The sequence below is a fragment of the Leguminivora glycinivorella genome, chromosome 11, assembly GCF_023078275.1.
Source record: "Leguminivora glycinivorella isolate SPB_JAAS2020 chromosome 11, LegGlyc_1.1, whole genome shotgun sequence".
Taxonomy (NCBI): domain Eukaryota; kingdom Metazoa; phylum Arthropoda; class Insecta; order Lepidoptera; family Tortricidae; genus Leguminivora; species Leguminivora glycinivorella.
The window spans coordinates 21856517-21873639 of record NC_062981.1 but is presented as its reverse complement, the minus strand read 5'-3'; the positions used below and the strand labels follow the sequence as shown (position 1 = coordinate 21873639).

Here is a 17123-nt window from a genome sequence, read left to right as displayed (position 1 = left end):
TCCTTTTTTTAAGAGCCCCATACTGCGTTTCATCGGGAATACCTCGGCAGGGAGCTCATTCCACATCCGGAGCGTCCGCGGGAGGAAATTCCTCTGAAACGGCACGGTGCGCGACCATAGGTTGCAAGGTGTGTGGATGAGCGCCCTGTCGATATATTGATATCCATGACTAAGACACTTAGATGTTAGGCAGTGGGGGAAAGGGGCAAAATAAAAACGACGTTCGTCTTCATCGTCATAATTTGAAAGCCTTCAGTAGCAGTCATCTTTGTCTGCCTCGTAACAGTCTTGTCTGCTACAAAAATAAAGATAGGTAGTAGGTATTAGTGTCATTATGACAAGTGACGAATACTACTGACGTAGACTACTTTTAGATACAACACTGGTTGCCCCATTGCATCCGTCATCAAAACACTGACACCTAGTTTCTAGGAGGTGACGTTATAACGGGTTTATTTTATAGATATAACCATGCATATTATAATGATAGAAAATTGGGTAGAGTGAAGCGAAACGAAAGAACACGCATTTAGCGCCTTTATTATTCTACTTGCAACCAACAGCGTCCCCTTGCCAACTCAACTACTATAGAATTTGTCCAATTACATCCATCATCAAAACACTGACAGACAGTCTCCAGATGGTCGTCATTGCCGGCCTTACAGTAAGAGAAGACGAAATAAAAAACCCAAATATCATTTAGCGCCATCTATTAAAAATAGTACTCATACTGGCAACCAAGACAGTCCACTCAGAATTGGCTTCATTACATCCATCATCAAAGCACTGACAGACAGTCTAAAGATGGTCGTCGTTCTCAAGCCTTATAGCAGTAGGTACAGTAAGATTAAGACAAGACGAAATAAAATTCAATAATTTACTTAGTGCCATTTGTTCAAAAATGAGTATGCTGGTAGCCTAGCGGTAAGTACGTGCGACTTTCGTTCCGGAGGTCGCGGGTTCGAACCCCGGCTCACACCAATGAGTTTTTCGGAATCACTGGACTAATTCCAATAAAGCCTAAGTTGTTACCCTTCGGGTTGGAAGGTCAGATGGCAGTCGCTTTCGTAAAACTGGTGCCTATGCCAAATCTTGGGATCAGTTGTAAAAGCGGACCCCAGGCTCCCATGAATCGAGGCAAATGCCGGGATAACGCAAGGAGGATGATGAAGTATTATTCATACTGGCAACCAACAGCATCTACTTGAAAACTGCCACAGAGTTCGCCCCGTTACAGGCGTTACAGCCATCATCAAAGCACTGACTCACGGTATCAAGATGGTCGTCGTCGGCCTTGTAGCAGTCTAGTACTGCTACAATAATCAAGATAGATAAATTGACATTATGAGTAAGTAGGTAACATAGGAGAGTAAAAACACACTATCATTTTAGCGCCATTTATTCAAAACCACAGTCGCACTGGCAACCAACAGTATCCACTTGGCAACTACCACAGAATTCCCCCCATTACAACCATCATCAAAGCACTGACAGACAGTTTCGAGATGGTCATCATTGTCGGCCTTGTAGCAGGCCCTGCGCGAGCGCACCCAGCCGCAGCCGCGGTGCACGCGCACCTCCGACTCGTGGCCTTTGCGGAGAACTGGAAAAGATAAAAATCACAAATATAGGAAGAAAAACCGGCCAAGAACGTGTCGGGCCACGCTCAGTGTAGGGTTCCGTAGTTTTCCGTATTTTTCTCAAAAACTACTGAACCTATCAAGTTCAAAACTTTTCTTAGAAAGTATTTATAAAGTTCTACTTTTGTGATTTTTTTTATAATTTTTAAACATATGGTTCAAAATAGGGCTTGCATTCCGGAATTCCGGAATCTCGAAATTCCGGAATTTCGGACCATTTTTCCGATATTACAGTTCCGGAATTGAAACACATAATCTCGAAAATTCCGGAATTGAAAAAAGATATATTTTTGGACGAAAACGTGTAATATCAGCATGGTTATTTTACAAAACTACCACCGCGTCTATAAATGATATGTAAATTCATAAGTTAGACACTGCTCGGATTCAGGTAGTGCCTATTTTTAACCCCCGACGCAAAAACGAAGGAGTGTTGTAAGTTTGACGTGTCTGTCCGTCTGTCTGTCTGTCTGTCTGTCTGTCTGTCTGTCTGTCTGTCTGTCTGTCTGTTTGTCTGTCTGTGTGTGTGTCTGTCTGTGGCATCGTAGCTCCCGAACGGATGAACCGATTTAGATTTAGTTTTTTTTGTCTGAAAGCTGAGTTAGTCGGGAGTGTTCTTAGCCATGTTTCATGAAAATCGGTCCACTATGTCGGGGTCGGGGGTTTTTCCAAAATTTTAATTTTGTGGTTAGGTTATTATATGACCAAAGGGTTGCATCCAGGGCTAGTTAGAGCGAGATAGTGTAGTTTAACCCGCTAATATTATACCATATGTTGTCACTTTCTGGTTTTGCTCTCAATTGTTTTAGCTAATAAGTGAAATATATAATCAGTTTAAAGTAAATATTTGCTGTAGAAAGTTGTGTTTTGTGATAATTTAAAATTACTAGCCGGGAGTTGAGTGTTATTTTTTTATTTTATTTAATATCCAACAAAATTAAAATTTTGAAAAAACCCCCGACCGCGACTTAGTGGACCGATTTTCATGAAACATGGCTAAGAACACTCCCGACTAACTCAGCTTTCAGACAAAAAAAAACTAAATCAAAATCGGTTCATCCGTTCGAGAGCTACGATGCCACAGACAGACACACACACAGAGACAGACATACAGACAAACAGACATACACACAGACAGACACGTCAAACTTATAACACCCCTTCGTTTTTGCGTTTCGCGTTTACACAGCATAACAGGTAAACTAAATCACTGTGGAATTCATTACAACTTTATGCTCGAATACTGAAGGACAAAATAAATAAATAACATTAGGTACATTATTATTTTATTAGCGTTATTTATGCTCAATTTATTAGATCGAACTTAAATTTCAGTAATAATCTAAATTTTACTTCTTTTCTCATAGCACTGAATATTTTAGGCATAAAGTCTTAAGTTCAGACGCAAATCGTAGTATTTGGTATTACATTCATTCACAAGCATAACGTCGTAGTTACTTTTTACACTTTTCACAAAGACGTGTGCATATTTTACTAAACTCTATCTAAGTCTATTACCACTTACCACAAAATCAAAAGATTTGAGAAGCAAATGTATGGAAAATGATGAATATGAAAAGAATGATTTATTTTTTTTACAAAAAATTAAGGTGTACCTAGGAATAAATCATAAAATCTGTCTTTTTGGGCTAGCTTGGATATCTTTTGTCCCTACTCGAGTCTGATAAAGGTAATTCAATATTTCTTTTATTATAGTTATGTGAACAAGACGTTATGCCATTCTTGTAAATTATTACTTTTATATTATTTCGATGGTCAATGGATAAACTAACCTAACCACAAAATTAAAATTTTGAAAAAACCTCCGACCGCGACATAGTGGACCGATTTTCATGAAACATGGCTAAGAACACTCCCGACTAACTCAGCTTTCAGACAAAAAAAACTAAATCTAAATCGGTTCATCCGTTCGGGAGCTACGATGCCACAGACAGACACACACACAGACAGACAGACAGACACGTCAAACTTATAACACCCCTTCGTTTTTGCGTCGGGGGTTAAAAAATAACTTTAACGTTGACCACTACCAGAAAACTGGCACTAAAACGCTCGTTTGTATCGTTAACTGTAGTTCGAAATACCTTGCAAGACCGATATTGACACAAAATGGGCTTTCCTGTAAAATTACTAAAATGAAAATTTCAGTGTTATATGCCTTTCAGGTACGGAGTTATTGTCTTAAACGTCGATTTATAATAAATTTAAATTTAAAATTGTATTATTTCATCATAAACCCACCAGAAAACCAAACCAAAAAAAAAAGTTCAATTCCGGAACTAGTTCCGGAATTCCGGAATTGAAGTCCAATCTCGAAAACCAGTTCCGGAATTGAAAATCGTCCGATATTGCAAGCCCTAGTTCAAAAGTTAGAGGGGGGGACACACTTTTTTTTCCTTTAAGAGCGATTATTTCCGAAAATATTAATATTATCAAAAAACGATTTTAGTAAACTCTTATTCATTTTTAAATACCTATCCAACAATACATTATACATCACAGTGCAGCGCGAGGCCGCACTGGCAGGGTCGCCATGTGATGTGGGGACTAAAGGACGTCGATTGTATGGAATATAGGTTTATTCTGCTTAGAATTACAGTGTGCCGATACTTATATAGCGTGGTTAGGAGTAGTAGTGTAAGTGTGGCCTGTCACACTACATGTAGGTACATACATGCGAACGACGGCACCACACAGCACGTTCCACAGATGTAGGTATAGGTACAAGATGATTATTGGCTGCGAGGCCAGCTTAAGATGGTTCATCATGGGGCCTGTAAGTCTATTACAGACTATTAAAACAGTGTCTTGTCAAGTAGTAGAACGGCAGCGTTTTTCATGGCTGTGTAAGCCAATACGGGAGCGGCAAACGGGACCACAAACAGTACAATGTGCCCGTGGCGAACAGGTGGTTTAAGACACTCGTAATCAAGCGAGCCAAGTGAGATGGTTAGAACTTAGAAATATCAACCTGTCAGGTATGAAGCGCTGAAAGCCTGTAGGTAAGAGCGTGAGACTTTCTATCCAGAGGTCGCGGGTTCGGGCTAAAGTACCTACCAATCCAACGTTACCCAGTTGATATTTTGGACCGGACTATGAAACTAGATTAACCTAAATGGGGTAGTTTGCTCCAGGGTTAGAATGGCCGCAAAAGTAGCTAAAGGTCTATGCCAAATCCTTAAATTACTAGTAGATATCAATGCCAAGCCTAAAATTGGGTTGGTATATTTGTTGTCTGAAACCTAAACCAAGGCCGAAAATCAGTTATCAAGTACCTATCACACAACATAGTGGAAGTCGCTAGCTACTTACTTTTACAATCGCATTTACACGCATCGATTGGCACAAATTCGTCAGATCTATTATTCATGGCAAATCAATACATGTATCACGCTGATCACGCATATCTTGTTCAGTACTAGAGCTTCCAAATACCGGACCTTATCCAATACCGGTATTAATAACTAAATTAAATACTGGTATTGAAATCTACCCCAAAAAGGCGGGATCCCGGGATCCCGGTATTGGAAGCCCTATAATCAGTACCATTTCAGTACGTATTAGACCGTTTTCACATTATCCGATCCGATATCGGATGTCGGAAGGATACGAGTATCAATAGAAAAAAATCCAAGATGGCGCCTGTAATGTACGGGATATCGGTCCGACATCCGATATCGGATCGAAAATGTGAAAACGCAGATAAAGAAAAAAGACCATTGAAATCATGTTCTAACTTCTAACGCTCTTCTAGAGGATTTATTTGAAACTATACCTACTTACTGTAGGAACTTACTGGTCTGAATGATCTTCCTGAAGAACTCCTGGTTTCCATGGGTCCCGCAGTCGGTGACAGACATGAATTGTTGCACAGTGATTGCGCCAAACGAGACATGCACGCGCCTTCAACATCTCGGTCCACAAATGGGAAGTGCTTGCCGAGGACTAAACTGGTTTTCGACGGACGTCAATTCCATGACGATGCTTGGTTTAAGGCGCTGGCAAGTAAGCGCTTCAAGCGTCATCAGCGCGATACCTGTTCACCACGGGCACACTACACCTGCCAGAGTTGTGGTCGCGTTTGCCGCTCGCGTATTGGCTTACACAGCCACGAAAAACGTTGTCGCCCCACCTGACACTGCCTGAATAGTCTGTTATAGACTCAAAGGCCAATGATGAGTCCTTATCGTAGATTTTGGAGTCCAGATACATGGAGTTGTGCACAATGTTGCGATCAAAGACAGAAAGAGTGCCTAAGTCAGGTAGACTTTCTGGTCTGAATGATCTTCCTGCAGAAGAACTCCTGGTTCCCATGGGTCCCGCAGTCAGTGAGAGACATGAATTTCTGCAGAGTGTCCTTATCGTAGATGGTGGGGTCTAGACACGTGGAGTCACAGGCAACTACTATAGCTAGGTACAGTAGTGTAGGTAGGCTTACTGGTCTGAATGATCTTCCTGCAGAAGAACTCCTGGTTCCCATGGGTCCCGCAGTCGGTGAGCGTCATGAACTTCTGCAGAGTGTCCTTATCGTAGATGGTGGGGTCCAGACACATGGAGTTGTTCACACTGCTGCACTCGTAGCATTGTATCGCGGAGGCTGAGGAAAATTCAGATAGGTAGGGTAAACTCGCCTCATTCGGTGACACGCCTTATTCAGTGAAACAACCAAAAATCGTCTTTCGGAATAGTGCTTCAAAGCTTGTATCACCGAATTAGGCGTGTCACCGAATGAGGCGAGTTTACCCTACATTTTTTTTTATAAATAAATAAATATTATAGGACATTCTTACACAGATTGACTGAGGCCCACGGTAAGCACAAGAAGGCTTGTGTTGTGGGTACTCAGACAACGATATATATAATATATAAATACTTATATACATAGAAAACATCCATGACTCAGGAACAAATATCTGTGCTCATCACACAAATAAATGTCCTTACCGGGATTCGAACCCGGGACCGCGGCGCAGCAGGCAGGGTCACTACCGACTGCGCCAGACCGGTCGTTTATCTAGTGTTATTTGGCTGTGGCTTAAATAAGGTGCAGTGCAGGTTCTTATACAGTTACGCTCTGCTCTATTATAAATTTGGCATGAGATCCGCTGTGATGTACCCCACCCCACCATACAAAGCAAAATGGCATTATACCTGGTCCCGTACTAGATAAGAAGGTAGGTACCTCAAGTTTTACCCTTTTTGCGTAGTTTTACGTTAGATCCGACATTAGGGTCACCTGGCCCCGTAGCCGAATGGCATTTCTCCGACGCCAAACGAAAGCGATACGCCGCTGGCTCTGTCGCGCCAATACGCCACCCAGGGTGGCTAGCCGAATGGCACAATCGCTCACGAAACGCTCACGAAACGAAGCGCTAGTAGATATCTATCTCTATCGCGCTTGCGTATTGGCGCGACAGAGCCAGCGGCGTATCGCTTTCGTTTGGCGTCGGAGAAATGCCATTCGGCTACGGGGCCTGGGTGGCTAGCCGAATGGCACAATCGCTCACGAAACGAAGCGCTAGTAGATATCTATCTCTATCGCGCTTGCGTATTGGCGCGACAGAGCCAGCGGCGTATCGCTTTCGTTTGGCGTCGGAGAAATGCCATTCGGCTACGGGGCCTGAGGTCGGCACACACGTTTAAATCACGTTTGAACACAAATAGAACTAGATAAGGAATGGGAACATTCCTATTGACCTCTACCTCTAAGTAAATAAACAAACTTGTGTCGGAAGACATGAATATTAGTCAACTTACGGGTTCATTATTATAAATTGAAATAGATATACACGAAAGAAAAAACGACAAGGCCCACTGGTGACCGAGCCGGGAATCGAACCCGGGTCTTCAGCTTACGCGACTAACGTCTTTACCACTAGATCACAAATCAAAAATTATTCAATAAAATAATTTGATTTGTTCCCTAGTTGGGTTCTAACCCTTGACTTCGTCTTCTTAGCTTTTCTCTAGGGTTTAGAATATAAAAGGTCTACAAGGGGTCTAAAAAAATGAACAGGATTTTAAGACGATACGGTAGGGGCCAATTCTCCATACAAGCGCTCTCGACTATTTCCTCCCTGGTTTTTGAAGATAGAGCAATGATGTTTTCAACACAGATTGTTATTATTTTTATCTGTGTTGGACCGTTTTGATTTTTTTGATATTCTGCTTTTTAAAGACAGAGCCAAACAAAAATTTCCAAAAACGGCCTTTTTCATTGTGGCGCAAAAAAAGGTGTGATACTCAAGATTGGTAATAATTAACCAAAAAAGCTAAACGGTCCGACATAGATTATTTCATTGTTATTCAGATTCTCAAATTTCGTTCCGACTGATTAAGTTTTGAAGGGGGAAAGAGTCGAGAGCGGAACCTCGATTTTAAAGATTTTTTTGAAATATCTTTTGACTGAGTTGCTCTTAATGGACAATTTTTTTTCGATAAATCTAGTTAGTAACACTTGTATATTTAACTAAAATTCCCAAGTTGAAAGTCCTTTCCATTTTAGCATTTTCGCTACCGTATCCTCTTAAAGGGTTGGCGACGCATAATATTATGTAATCATAAAGTTGCAGGCGTCTTACCATTAAGCGGACCGTATGCTTATTTGCCACCGGCAACGGACATAGTTAAGGTACAGCGGGGCAAATCTCGACTGGGGGGCAATTGTACCTAACTAATCCATCTTTTCCATTATTACACTCTGATGTTGAGTTCTACTTCTACATGTAGGTATCCACTGAACACGCCTACCATATACACCGTGTTTTTTTTTGTTTTCCGTTAAATTCGACACGCAGTTAGGTTCATCATCAGGAACCACCCTGTATATCGCTTTGTGTTAAATTCGAAGAAACTTTTTTTTTTCGTTTCCATACATAATAAATGAATTAATTAGTGTGAGAGGACCTTAATCATAACATTAAAGTCATTGTCAAGTGTTTGACGGCACATGTCAAAACAAATAACATTACTAACATTAGGAAGACAAGTGGTAAGGGATGCCACACACGTGTTCAGTAATTAAATTATTTTTTTTAATAATTCGATAACCGTAAGAGTTCAAGAGGCTAGTTTCTTAGAGAAATTGATTGTATTTGAACTAAAGAATCTTCCCTTATGGTCCAAGAGCTGGCAGGATTTTGGAGTAGGTCCTTGAGGCAACCTGGAAAGGTGCTCAGATGCTTCTCTGATCATAGCCAACATCAGGTCTGCAAGTCTGGCAGCTGGGGAGCGGGGCTTTATCGAGCTATGAATTTTTAAAGATTTAATTTTTTGAGGCCCAAAAAAGGTGTTTGAGGCAACCTGGAATTATTAAAAAGTGAAAATAGAGTTCCTCAGAAGTCGCATAGTATTTATGCCAGATCATTTGGCCGGGTCCTTCACCGTGCCAGAACGGTACAAAGTGGTAAAAAAAAATTCCAAAAAAGGTTCTTGAGGCAGTCTGTCATTTTCCCCAGTGAAAAATGAGGGTCTAAATAGCCATGGAAAAATAATGCCATGACATGAGGTGGGGTCCGTACCCTGCCATTCGATCTTGAAAGTCAATTTTTTAGTTTTTCGTAAATAACTCGTAAACGGTGGCCCACAGCAAAAAAATATGTTAAACAGAAAATATCTACATAAAATTTCCTACAAGAAAGGTTATGTACGTTTTTTCGATAGGATCAATATATAAATGGATAATTTAGTAAGAAAGTTTTTTTTAATCGATTACATGCTCCGTTTTTCGTCAATACCTTGTAAACGGTGGCCCACAGCAAAAAATTATGTTAAACAGAAAATATCTACATAAAATTTCCTATAAGAAAGGTTATATAACTTTTTTCGCTAGGATCAATTTTTTAGTTAGAAAGTATTTTTAAATAGATATTTGGGCCGTTTTTTGTTAATAACTCGAAATCGGTGGCTCACAGCCAAAAATAATGTTATACAGAATTAATCTACATAATATTTCCCACAAGAAAGGTTCTATAAGATTTTTCGCTAGAATCAATATTTTAGTTGGAAAGTATTTTTAAATAGATTACATGGGCCGTTTTTTGTTAATAACTCGAAATCGGTGGCTCACAGCCAAAACTAATGTTACACAAAATTAATCTACATAATATTTCCTACAAGAAGGGTTCTATAACATTTTTCGCTAGAATCAATATTTTAGTTGGAAATTATTTTTAAATAGATTTCATGGGCCGTTTTTTGTTAATAACTCGAAATCGGTGGCTCACAGCCAAAACTAATGTTACACAGAATTAATCTTCATAATATTTCCTACAAGAAAGGTTCTATAATATTTTTCGCTAGGATCAATATTTTAGTTGGGAAGTATTTTTAAATAGATTTCATGGGCCGTTTTTTGTAAATACCTCGTAAACGGTGGCCTACAGCTAAATAAAATGTTCACGAGAAAAAAATCTACATAAGATTTCCTACAAGAAAGGTTCTATACGTTTTTTCGCTAGAATCAATATTTTAGTTGGAAAGTATTTTGAAATGGGCCGCTTTTTGTTGATAACTCAAAAACGGTGGCGCACAGCAAAAAATAATGGTATACAGAATTAATCGTCATAATATTTCCTACAAGAAAGGTTCTATAAGATTTTTCGATAGGATGAATATTTTAGTTGGAAAATATTTTTAAATAGATTTCATGGGCCGTTTTTTGTAAATACCTCGTAAACGGTGGCCCACAGCTAATTAAAATGTTCACAAGAATAAAATCTACATAAAATTTCCTATAAGAAAGGTTCTATATATCTTACGTTTTTTCGCTAGTATCAATATTTTAGTTTGAAAGTATTTTGAAATAGATTACATGGGCCGCTTTTTGTTAATAACATCAAAAACGGTGCTCCATTACCAGAAATAATATTAAACAGAAATAATCTATATAATATTTGCTACAAGAAACGTTATGTAAGATTTTTCGTTAGAATCAATATTTTAGTAGGACAGTATTTTAAATAGATTACACGAGCCGTTTTTTGCAAATAACTCGAAAACGGTGGTCCACAGCTAAATCAATCTTCAACGGGAATAACAAACATAAAATTTGCTACAATAAAAGTTTTGTACGTTTTTTCGCTAGGATCAATAATATTTAAATAGATTTATTTATTTTATTTATTTACACAAAGAAAATTACACAGTATGACAGTATACAAAACTAAAGCACCGTGAATTTTAAATAAACATTACAACAAGTAGCACAAAATTAAATATTAAATAAACAGCAAAATCAAAACATTACATACCATAACATAACTAATAAATAACAGATGAAGGCCTAGCATCCAATCCCACACAAAACCTCATGCATTCGTCACGTATAAATGCCCATCTGCTCGCAAGAATATCAACATTAGGTGCCACGTCTAAAAACTCATTCACTATTTGCAGTGCACGAACTAGCGGTCACTTGCGGGCCTTGCGGCAAAACACGGTTCGAGCGGCCGGCACCGCCAGTAGGGGGTGCCTACATTCACGAAAAGCATATTTCGTCACAGAGGGAACAAATAGACGGACCAGCTGGGATACTAAAACCGGGCAATCTGACTCCCCCTTCAAAATACCACATGCAACAGACATCAGCACGACATTACGCCTAACTTCTAACGAGAAGAAACCCAACGTCCCCAAAAGGAATTTTGTTGGGTACAAGAATGGGTAATACCCGTACATTTTTTTATAAAAGAAACGCAAAAATATTTTTTGGACCTTTTCGAGCAGCAGGATGTAGAGCGCTTCATGGGGATTCCAAACGGCTGAGGCTGTCTCAAGCTTACTTCTCACGAGGGCAGTATAAAGAAGCTTTATGTCCCTGGGATTGTCAAATTCTTTGGCGTTGCGGACAACAAACCCAAGCCTGCGGTAACAGTCTGCAGCAAGCATTGTCATGTGCTCATGAAAGTTAAGGTGGGAATCTAAAACAACCCTCAAGTCCCGTATCGATGTGACACGGGCGATGGGTTTCCACCCCAGGAGATACTGCCTACACAGGGGACTACGCGCTTTACAAAAAGTAATAACCGCACAGTTGTCAACATTGAACTGAAGTTTCAGAAGTTTGTTTACAAGACTCAATTCATAAACCCGATCAATATCACTTTGTAAAGATTGTAAGTCAGAATCTTCCTGGACCCTGTAAATTAGTTTCAGGTCGTCAGCATAGAGTAGGCATTGCGCATGCTTAGGCACCAAGGCCAGATCATTGACCATAACACCAAAGAGCAGAGGACCCAGAATAGAGCCCTGACTGACCCCGGAACGGGTGGGGTAGGCACTCGACACAAAGCATCCGTGCTGCACATATTGCCGTCTATCACGTAGATAACTAGCAAAAAGGCAAAGCAGTTTAGGCGAGAAACCAATGCTGCATAATTTGCTTAAGAGTACGTCGTTATCTACGCGATCAAAGGCTTTTTGAAATCAAAGTACAGCACGTCCACCTGCATCCCTCTATCTAAGTAGCGCGAAACGGAATCAACCAAGGTTAAGAGGCCTTATTCCTAAAGAAGAGCGGTTTTTGCAAAATGTAACATTTTTCATTCAAAACTATAAAGAAACTATACTTAAGTGATTATTAAAAAAACCGGCCAAGAGCGTGTCGGGCCACGCTCAGTGTAGGGTTCCGTAGTTTTTCGTATTTTTCTCAAAAACTACTGAACCTATCAAGTTCAAAACAATTTTCCTAGAAAGTCTTTATAAAGTTCTACTTTTGTGATTTTTTTCATATTTTTTAAACATATGGTTCAAAAGTTAGAGGGGGGGACGCACTTTTTTTCCTTTAGGAGCGATTATTTCCGAAAATATTAATATTATCAAAAAACGATCTTAGTAAACCCTTATTCATTTTTAAATACCTATCCAACGATATATCACACGTTGGGGTTGGAATGAAAAAAATATCAGCCCCCACTTTATATGTAGGGGGGGTACCCTAATAAAACATTTTTTTCCATTTTTTATTTTTGCACTTTGTTAGCGTGATTGATATACATATTGGTACCAAATTTCAGCTTTCTAGTGCTTACGGTTACTGAGATTATCCGCGGACGGACGGGCGGACGGACGGACGGACGGACGGACGGACAGACAGACATGGCGAAACTATAAGGGTTCCTAGTTGACTACGGAACCCTAAAAACTGATAATGTTCCTAAAAGAACATATCTTAAGCTAGTTAATCATAATATAATATTTTAAAATATGTCTTTTTATACTTAAAAGAAATCAGTTTTTTCGGTACACGTTTTCAAATTTCGTAGTGGGATCACTCGTTTAGAATCGTGATTGTGCTGTTAAATATGTTATTTGGGGTAATAAATGATCACAATCCTATTTGTTATATCCAGCATGGGAAGCATGGTCGCGCGATAGACGATAAAATCTATCGCGCGACCATGCTCCCCGTGCTGTACGAGGTAATCATAGTTTGACATTTTAAGATTTATTTGAAATGGTGGATAAATAACCTTCCGTATCTTCCCCATTTTTTCGATAAAAAGAGGTTTACATTATGTATTTTTCCTGCGATTCCTGCATTTATTGTAACTCTTAAATAATATTATCCTAAACTAGAACTTCTTGTTGACATATAAGAAAAAAATTATACATATAGGACATACCTTTCTGTCGACAGTCATTTTTTTAAAGCACCTGAAATTCGAATAAAATACACTGTGTTGATACGGGCCCGCTCACTCCGCTCAGTCTGCGCCGAGCGCTCGTAGACAACGGACTTGCGTTCGATCGTCCGGCGCTCCTTGCTTTCGTAAGTAGCTAGATAGTTCCGAGAAATGCTGTATACTGCGACTTAACAAATCTTGATCCCGTGGGTGGCAAACAGGCATACGGTCTTATATATAGCTGCAACCCCACTGATTTCTAACCTCTCCCTATATCTGGAGAACGGCTAAACCGATTTCGACGGTCGAAGTGTCTTTGTATAGAGGGAGCGGGGAGACGTGTGGAAAAAATATGGAATCTGGTCTGCGACTCTTGGGTCAAAAAATGTTGGACGGCCTGGCTAAACGGGGGGAGATATTGGGGGGGTGCTCGACCAAATGTCATAGAAGACCCTGGGCAGTTTTTGAGGCCGCCATTTTTTTTTCAAAATGGCCGACTTTTTTTTTGTAGATTTTTCAAGTTTATCCTAGAGTGCTCAAATTTTGGTCATAGAATCTCTCTAGGGTCTAGATTAGAATGATATAAAAAATTTTTGAAAAATGCTACAAATGTGAAAAAAATTTCCACTTTTTGTATGGCAACTTTTAAACCGTAAGAGATAGCCGGGGGGTGCTCGATCAAATGTCATACAGGAGCCCGAGTAGAAAAAAGTTGCATCAAAAAAATTCAAAATGGCCGACTTTTTTTTTCAAGTTGGTCCGAGCGCGCTGAAATTTTGCATGCGGCTGTATGGGCCCCTAGAATACAAATGTCAAAAAATTTTTTTCGAAAATCCAAGATGGCCGCCGTTATGGCAAAATAAATTTTTCAAGTATTTTCGCGAACCCGAAGGGCGAGCTTCAGGGTGGGAGGCCGAAGGCCGACCCGCGGAGGGCCGCAGGAACGGAGCTCACCTTTAGGCTCCCACCCGGGCCAAATCCAAGTAATTTCACTGCGGGCATAAAGTGCTCCCATACAATTTCCTTACAAAAGTGTCTTAAACAAGCGTAACCGGCGGGCCGAAGGCCCGACGGTGGAGCTTCGGAGCCGAGCGAAGGCCGAAGGCCGAGCTCCGCGTAGGGCCTAAGGCCCGGAGCGTCCCTGATCGACTCGCCGGCGGTCCGGGAAGTTGGAAAAATACTTTCCAACTAAAATATTGATCCTAGCGAAAAATATTATAGAATCTTTCTTGTAGGAAATATTATGAAGATTAATTCTGTGAAACATTAGTTTTGGCTGTGAGCCACCGATTTCGAGTTATTAACAAAAAACGGCCCATGAAATCTATTCAAAAATACTTTCCAACTAAAATATTGATTCTAGCGAAAAATGTTATAGAACCTGTCTTGTAGGAAATATTATGTAGATTAATTCTGTATAACATTATTTTTGGTTATGAGCCACCGATTTCGAGTTATTAACAAAAAACGGCCCATGAAATCTATTTAAAAATACTTTCCAACTAAAATATTGATCCTAGCGAAAAATCTTATAGAACCTTTTTTGTAGAAAATATTATGTAGATTAATTCTGTCTAACATTATTTTTGGCTGTGAGCCACCGTTTTTGAGTTATCAACAAAAAACGGCTCAAATATCTATTTAAAAATACTTTCCAACTAAAAAATTGATCCTAGTGAAAAAAGTTATATAACCTTTCTTATAGGACATTTTATGTAGATATTTTCTGTTTAACATATTTTTTTGCTGTGGGCCACCGTTTACGAGGTATTAACGAAAAACGGAGCATGTAATCGATTAAAAAAAACTTTCTTACTAAATTATCCATTTATATATTGATCCTATCGAAAAAACGTACATAACCTTTCTTGTAGGAAATTTTATGTAGATATTTTCTGTTTAACATATTTTTTTGCTGTGGGCCACCGTTTACGAGTTATTTACGAAAAACTAAAAAATTGACTTTCAAGATCGAATAGCAGGGTACGGACCCCACCTCATGTCATGGCATTATTTTTCCATGGCTATTTAGACCCTCATCTTTCACTGGTAAAAATGACAGACTGCCTCAAGAACCTTTTTTGGAATTATTTTTTTTACCACTTTGTACCGTTCTGGCACGGTGAAGGACCCGGCCAAATGATCTGGCATAAATACTATGCGACTTCTGAGGAACTCTATTTTCACTTTTTAATAATTCCAGGTTGCCTCAAACACCTTTTTTGGGCCTCAAAAAATTAAATCTTTAAAAATTCATAGCTCGATAAAGCCCCGCTCCCCAGCTGCCAGACTTGCAGACCTGATGTTGGCTATGATCAGAGAAGCATCTGAGCACCTTTCCAGGTTGCCTCAAGGACCTACTCCAAAATCCTGCCAGCTCTCCGTCTATTAAAGATAACGGAATTCAATAAAAACAGGGTGTATAACGTTGGACACTCCATTTAATAATGCAAACATTGTAAAACATGGAAAAAACGGACCAGTTACTTTTGCCCCCTAGTTGAGATTTTCCCTGCTGTACCTTTTTAAAATAATCTAAGACACTTACCATATTGTACACTCAACGACGCTAACAATACACTAATCAAAAAATTCAACATTTTAAAAATGACACTTTTCTAATAAACACATGCACTATTGATTTACGGATAAACGGATATATCAGTTTATCGATGTCGATATACGGATATATATCGATATGTGGATAAAAGGTGATACAAGCGGGTTGTCTGGGAAACGTCGATTAGCCATTACGGCGTTAGTCATCAAATCCGGCTTTTAAGTTCATCTGATGACAATCCGCGGCCTTATTCTGATGAGCGATTTGATGATAGCGATTAGTTGCGTTTATTTGACACGCTGCGCGCTGTAGGTACAATCTTTCTTTACTTTTTTTCAAATAATATTTTTCTAGTCGTCGACTGTAATCTGTCAATTAGGACACCACAGACTAAACTATAAGTGCTAACTTTTCAGTGTTGGATACACTATGGCACCGACGACCGGTCTGGCGCAGTCAGTAGTGACTCTGCCTGCTGCGCCGCGGTCCCGGGTTCGAATCCCGGTAAGGACATTTATTTGTGTGATGAGCACAGATATTTGTTCCTGAGTCATGGATGTTTTCTATGTATATAAGTATTTATATATTATATATATCGTTGTCTGAGTACCCACAACACAAGCCTTCTTGAGCTTACCGTGGGCCTCAGTCAATCTGAGTAAGAATGTCCTATAATATTTATTTATTTATGGCAGTTCCGACTCAATTATAATAATCTCATTATAGTTGACTTTAGTTAACTGTAATAATTTCAAAGATAGAACTTCATACAATTTCTATACTAATTTGCGATTCCTGGCAATTTTTTCTGCATCTGAAACACATTTTTTACCTGTCGCGTTTTCGGCCAATCAGAGACGGTTATTACAAACAATTGGTTGCTAGGTAATTCGATGTTGAAACAACGGTGAACGACGCTATTAACATTAATTTTAACTTGAATGATGATATTTATATTTCCGTATATTGATGATGAAGATGCTGACTCGTAGAAAAAGTATTGTATATTACAATAGTGATATAATTAAGCTTTTCACTCTCGTACCGTACTATTAGGCCACTTACCAAAGTGTTAAAGTTTATAATAAATTACCCGTTGAGCTCAAATCTATTTGTGACCCCGATGCCTTTAAAATTAAGTTGCGTTCATTTTTGCTTCAAAAATGTTACTATTCTATTGATGAATTCTTTTATTGTGACATTGGAAATTAATAATAATTCTTAATACATTGTAGATTACTTTTGTTTGTATTTGTTACGTAATGTCTTTGGCAATAT

At 39.2% G+C, this 17123-nt stretch overlaps 1 protein-coding gene across 1 annotated transcript; it reads right to left on the bottom strand.

Moving 5' to 3' along the window:
* Window positions 1–1383: 1383 nt before the first annotated feature.
* LOC125231432 lies at window positions 1384–16010 on the bottom strand. Its single transcript, XM_048136886.1, has 3 exons — window positions 15834–16010; window positions 6100–6258; window positions 1384–1603 (listed from the first exon to the last, which is right to left on the bottom strand). Exons 1-3 carry the CDS (start codon window positions 15883–15885, stop codon window positions 1389–1391), a joined length of 426 nt encoding a protein of 141 aa, XP_047992843.1. The 5' UTR covers window positions 15886–16010; the 3' UTR covers window positions 1384–1388.
* Between the last annotated feature and the right edge of the window lie 1113 nt (window positions 16011–17123).

Coding starts and splice junctions, on each gene's coding strand:
- LOC125231432 (XM_048136886.1), bottom strand. CDS start 15,885: ATGTTGAATTTTTTGATTAGTGTATTGTTAGCGTCGTTGAGTGTACAA. Junction 6,259..15,833: donor GTCGTTGAGTGTACAATATG/GTAAGTGTCTTA, acceptor AATTTTCCTCAG/CCTCCGCGATACAATGCTAC. Junction 1,604..6,099: donor CAGGAAGATCATTCAGACCA/GTAAGCCTACCT, acceptor TATCTTTTCCAG/TTCTCCGCAAAGGCCACGAG.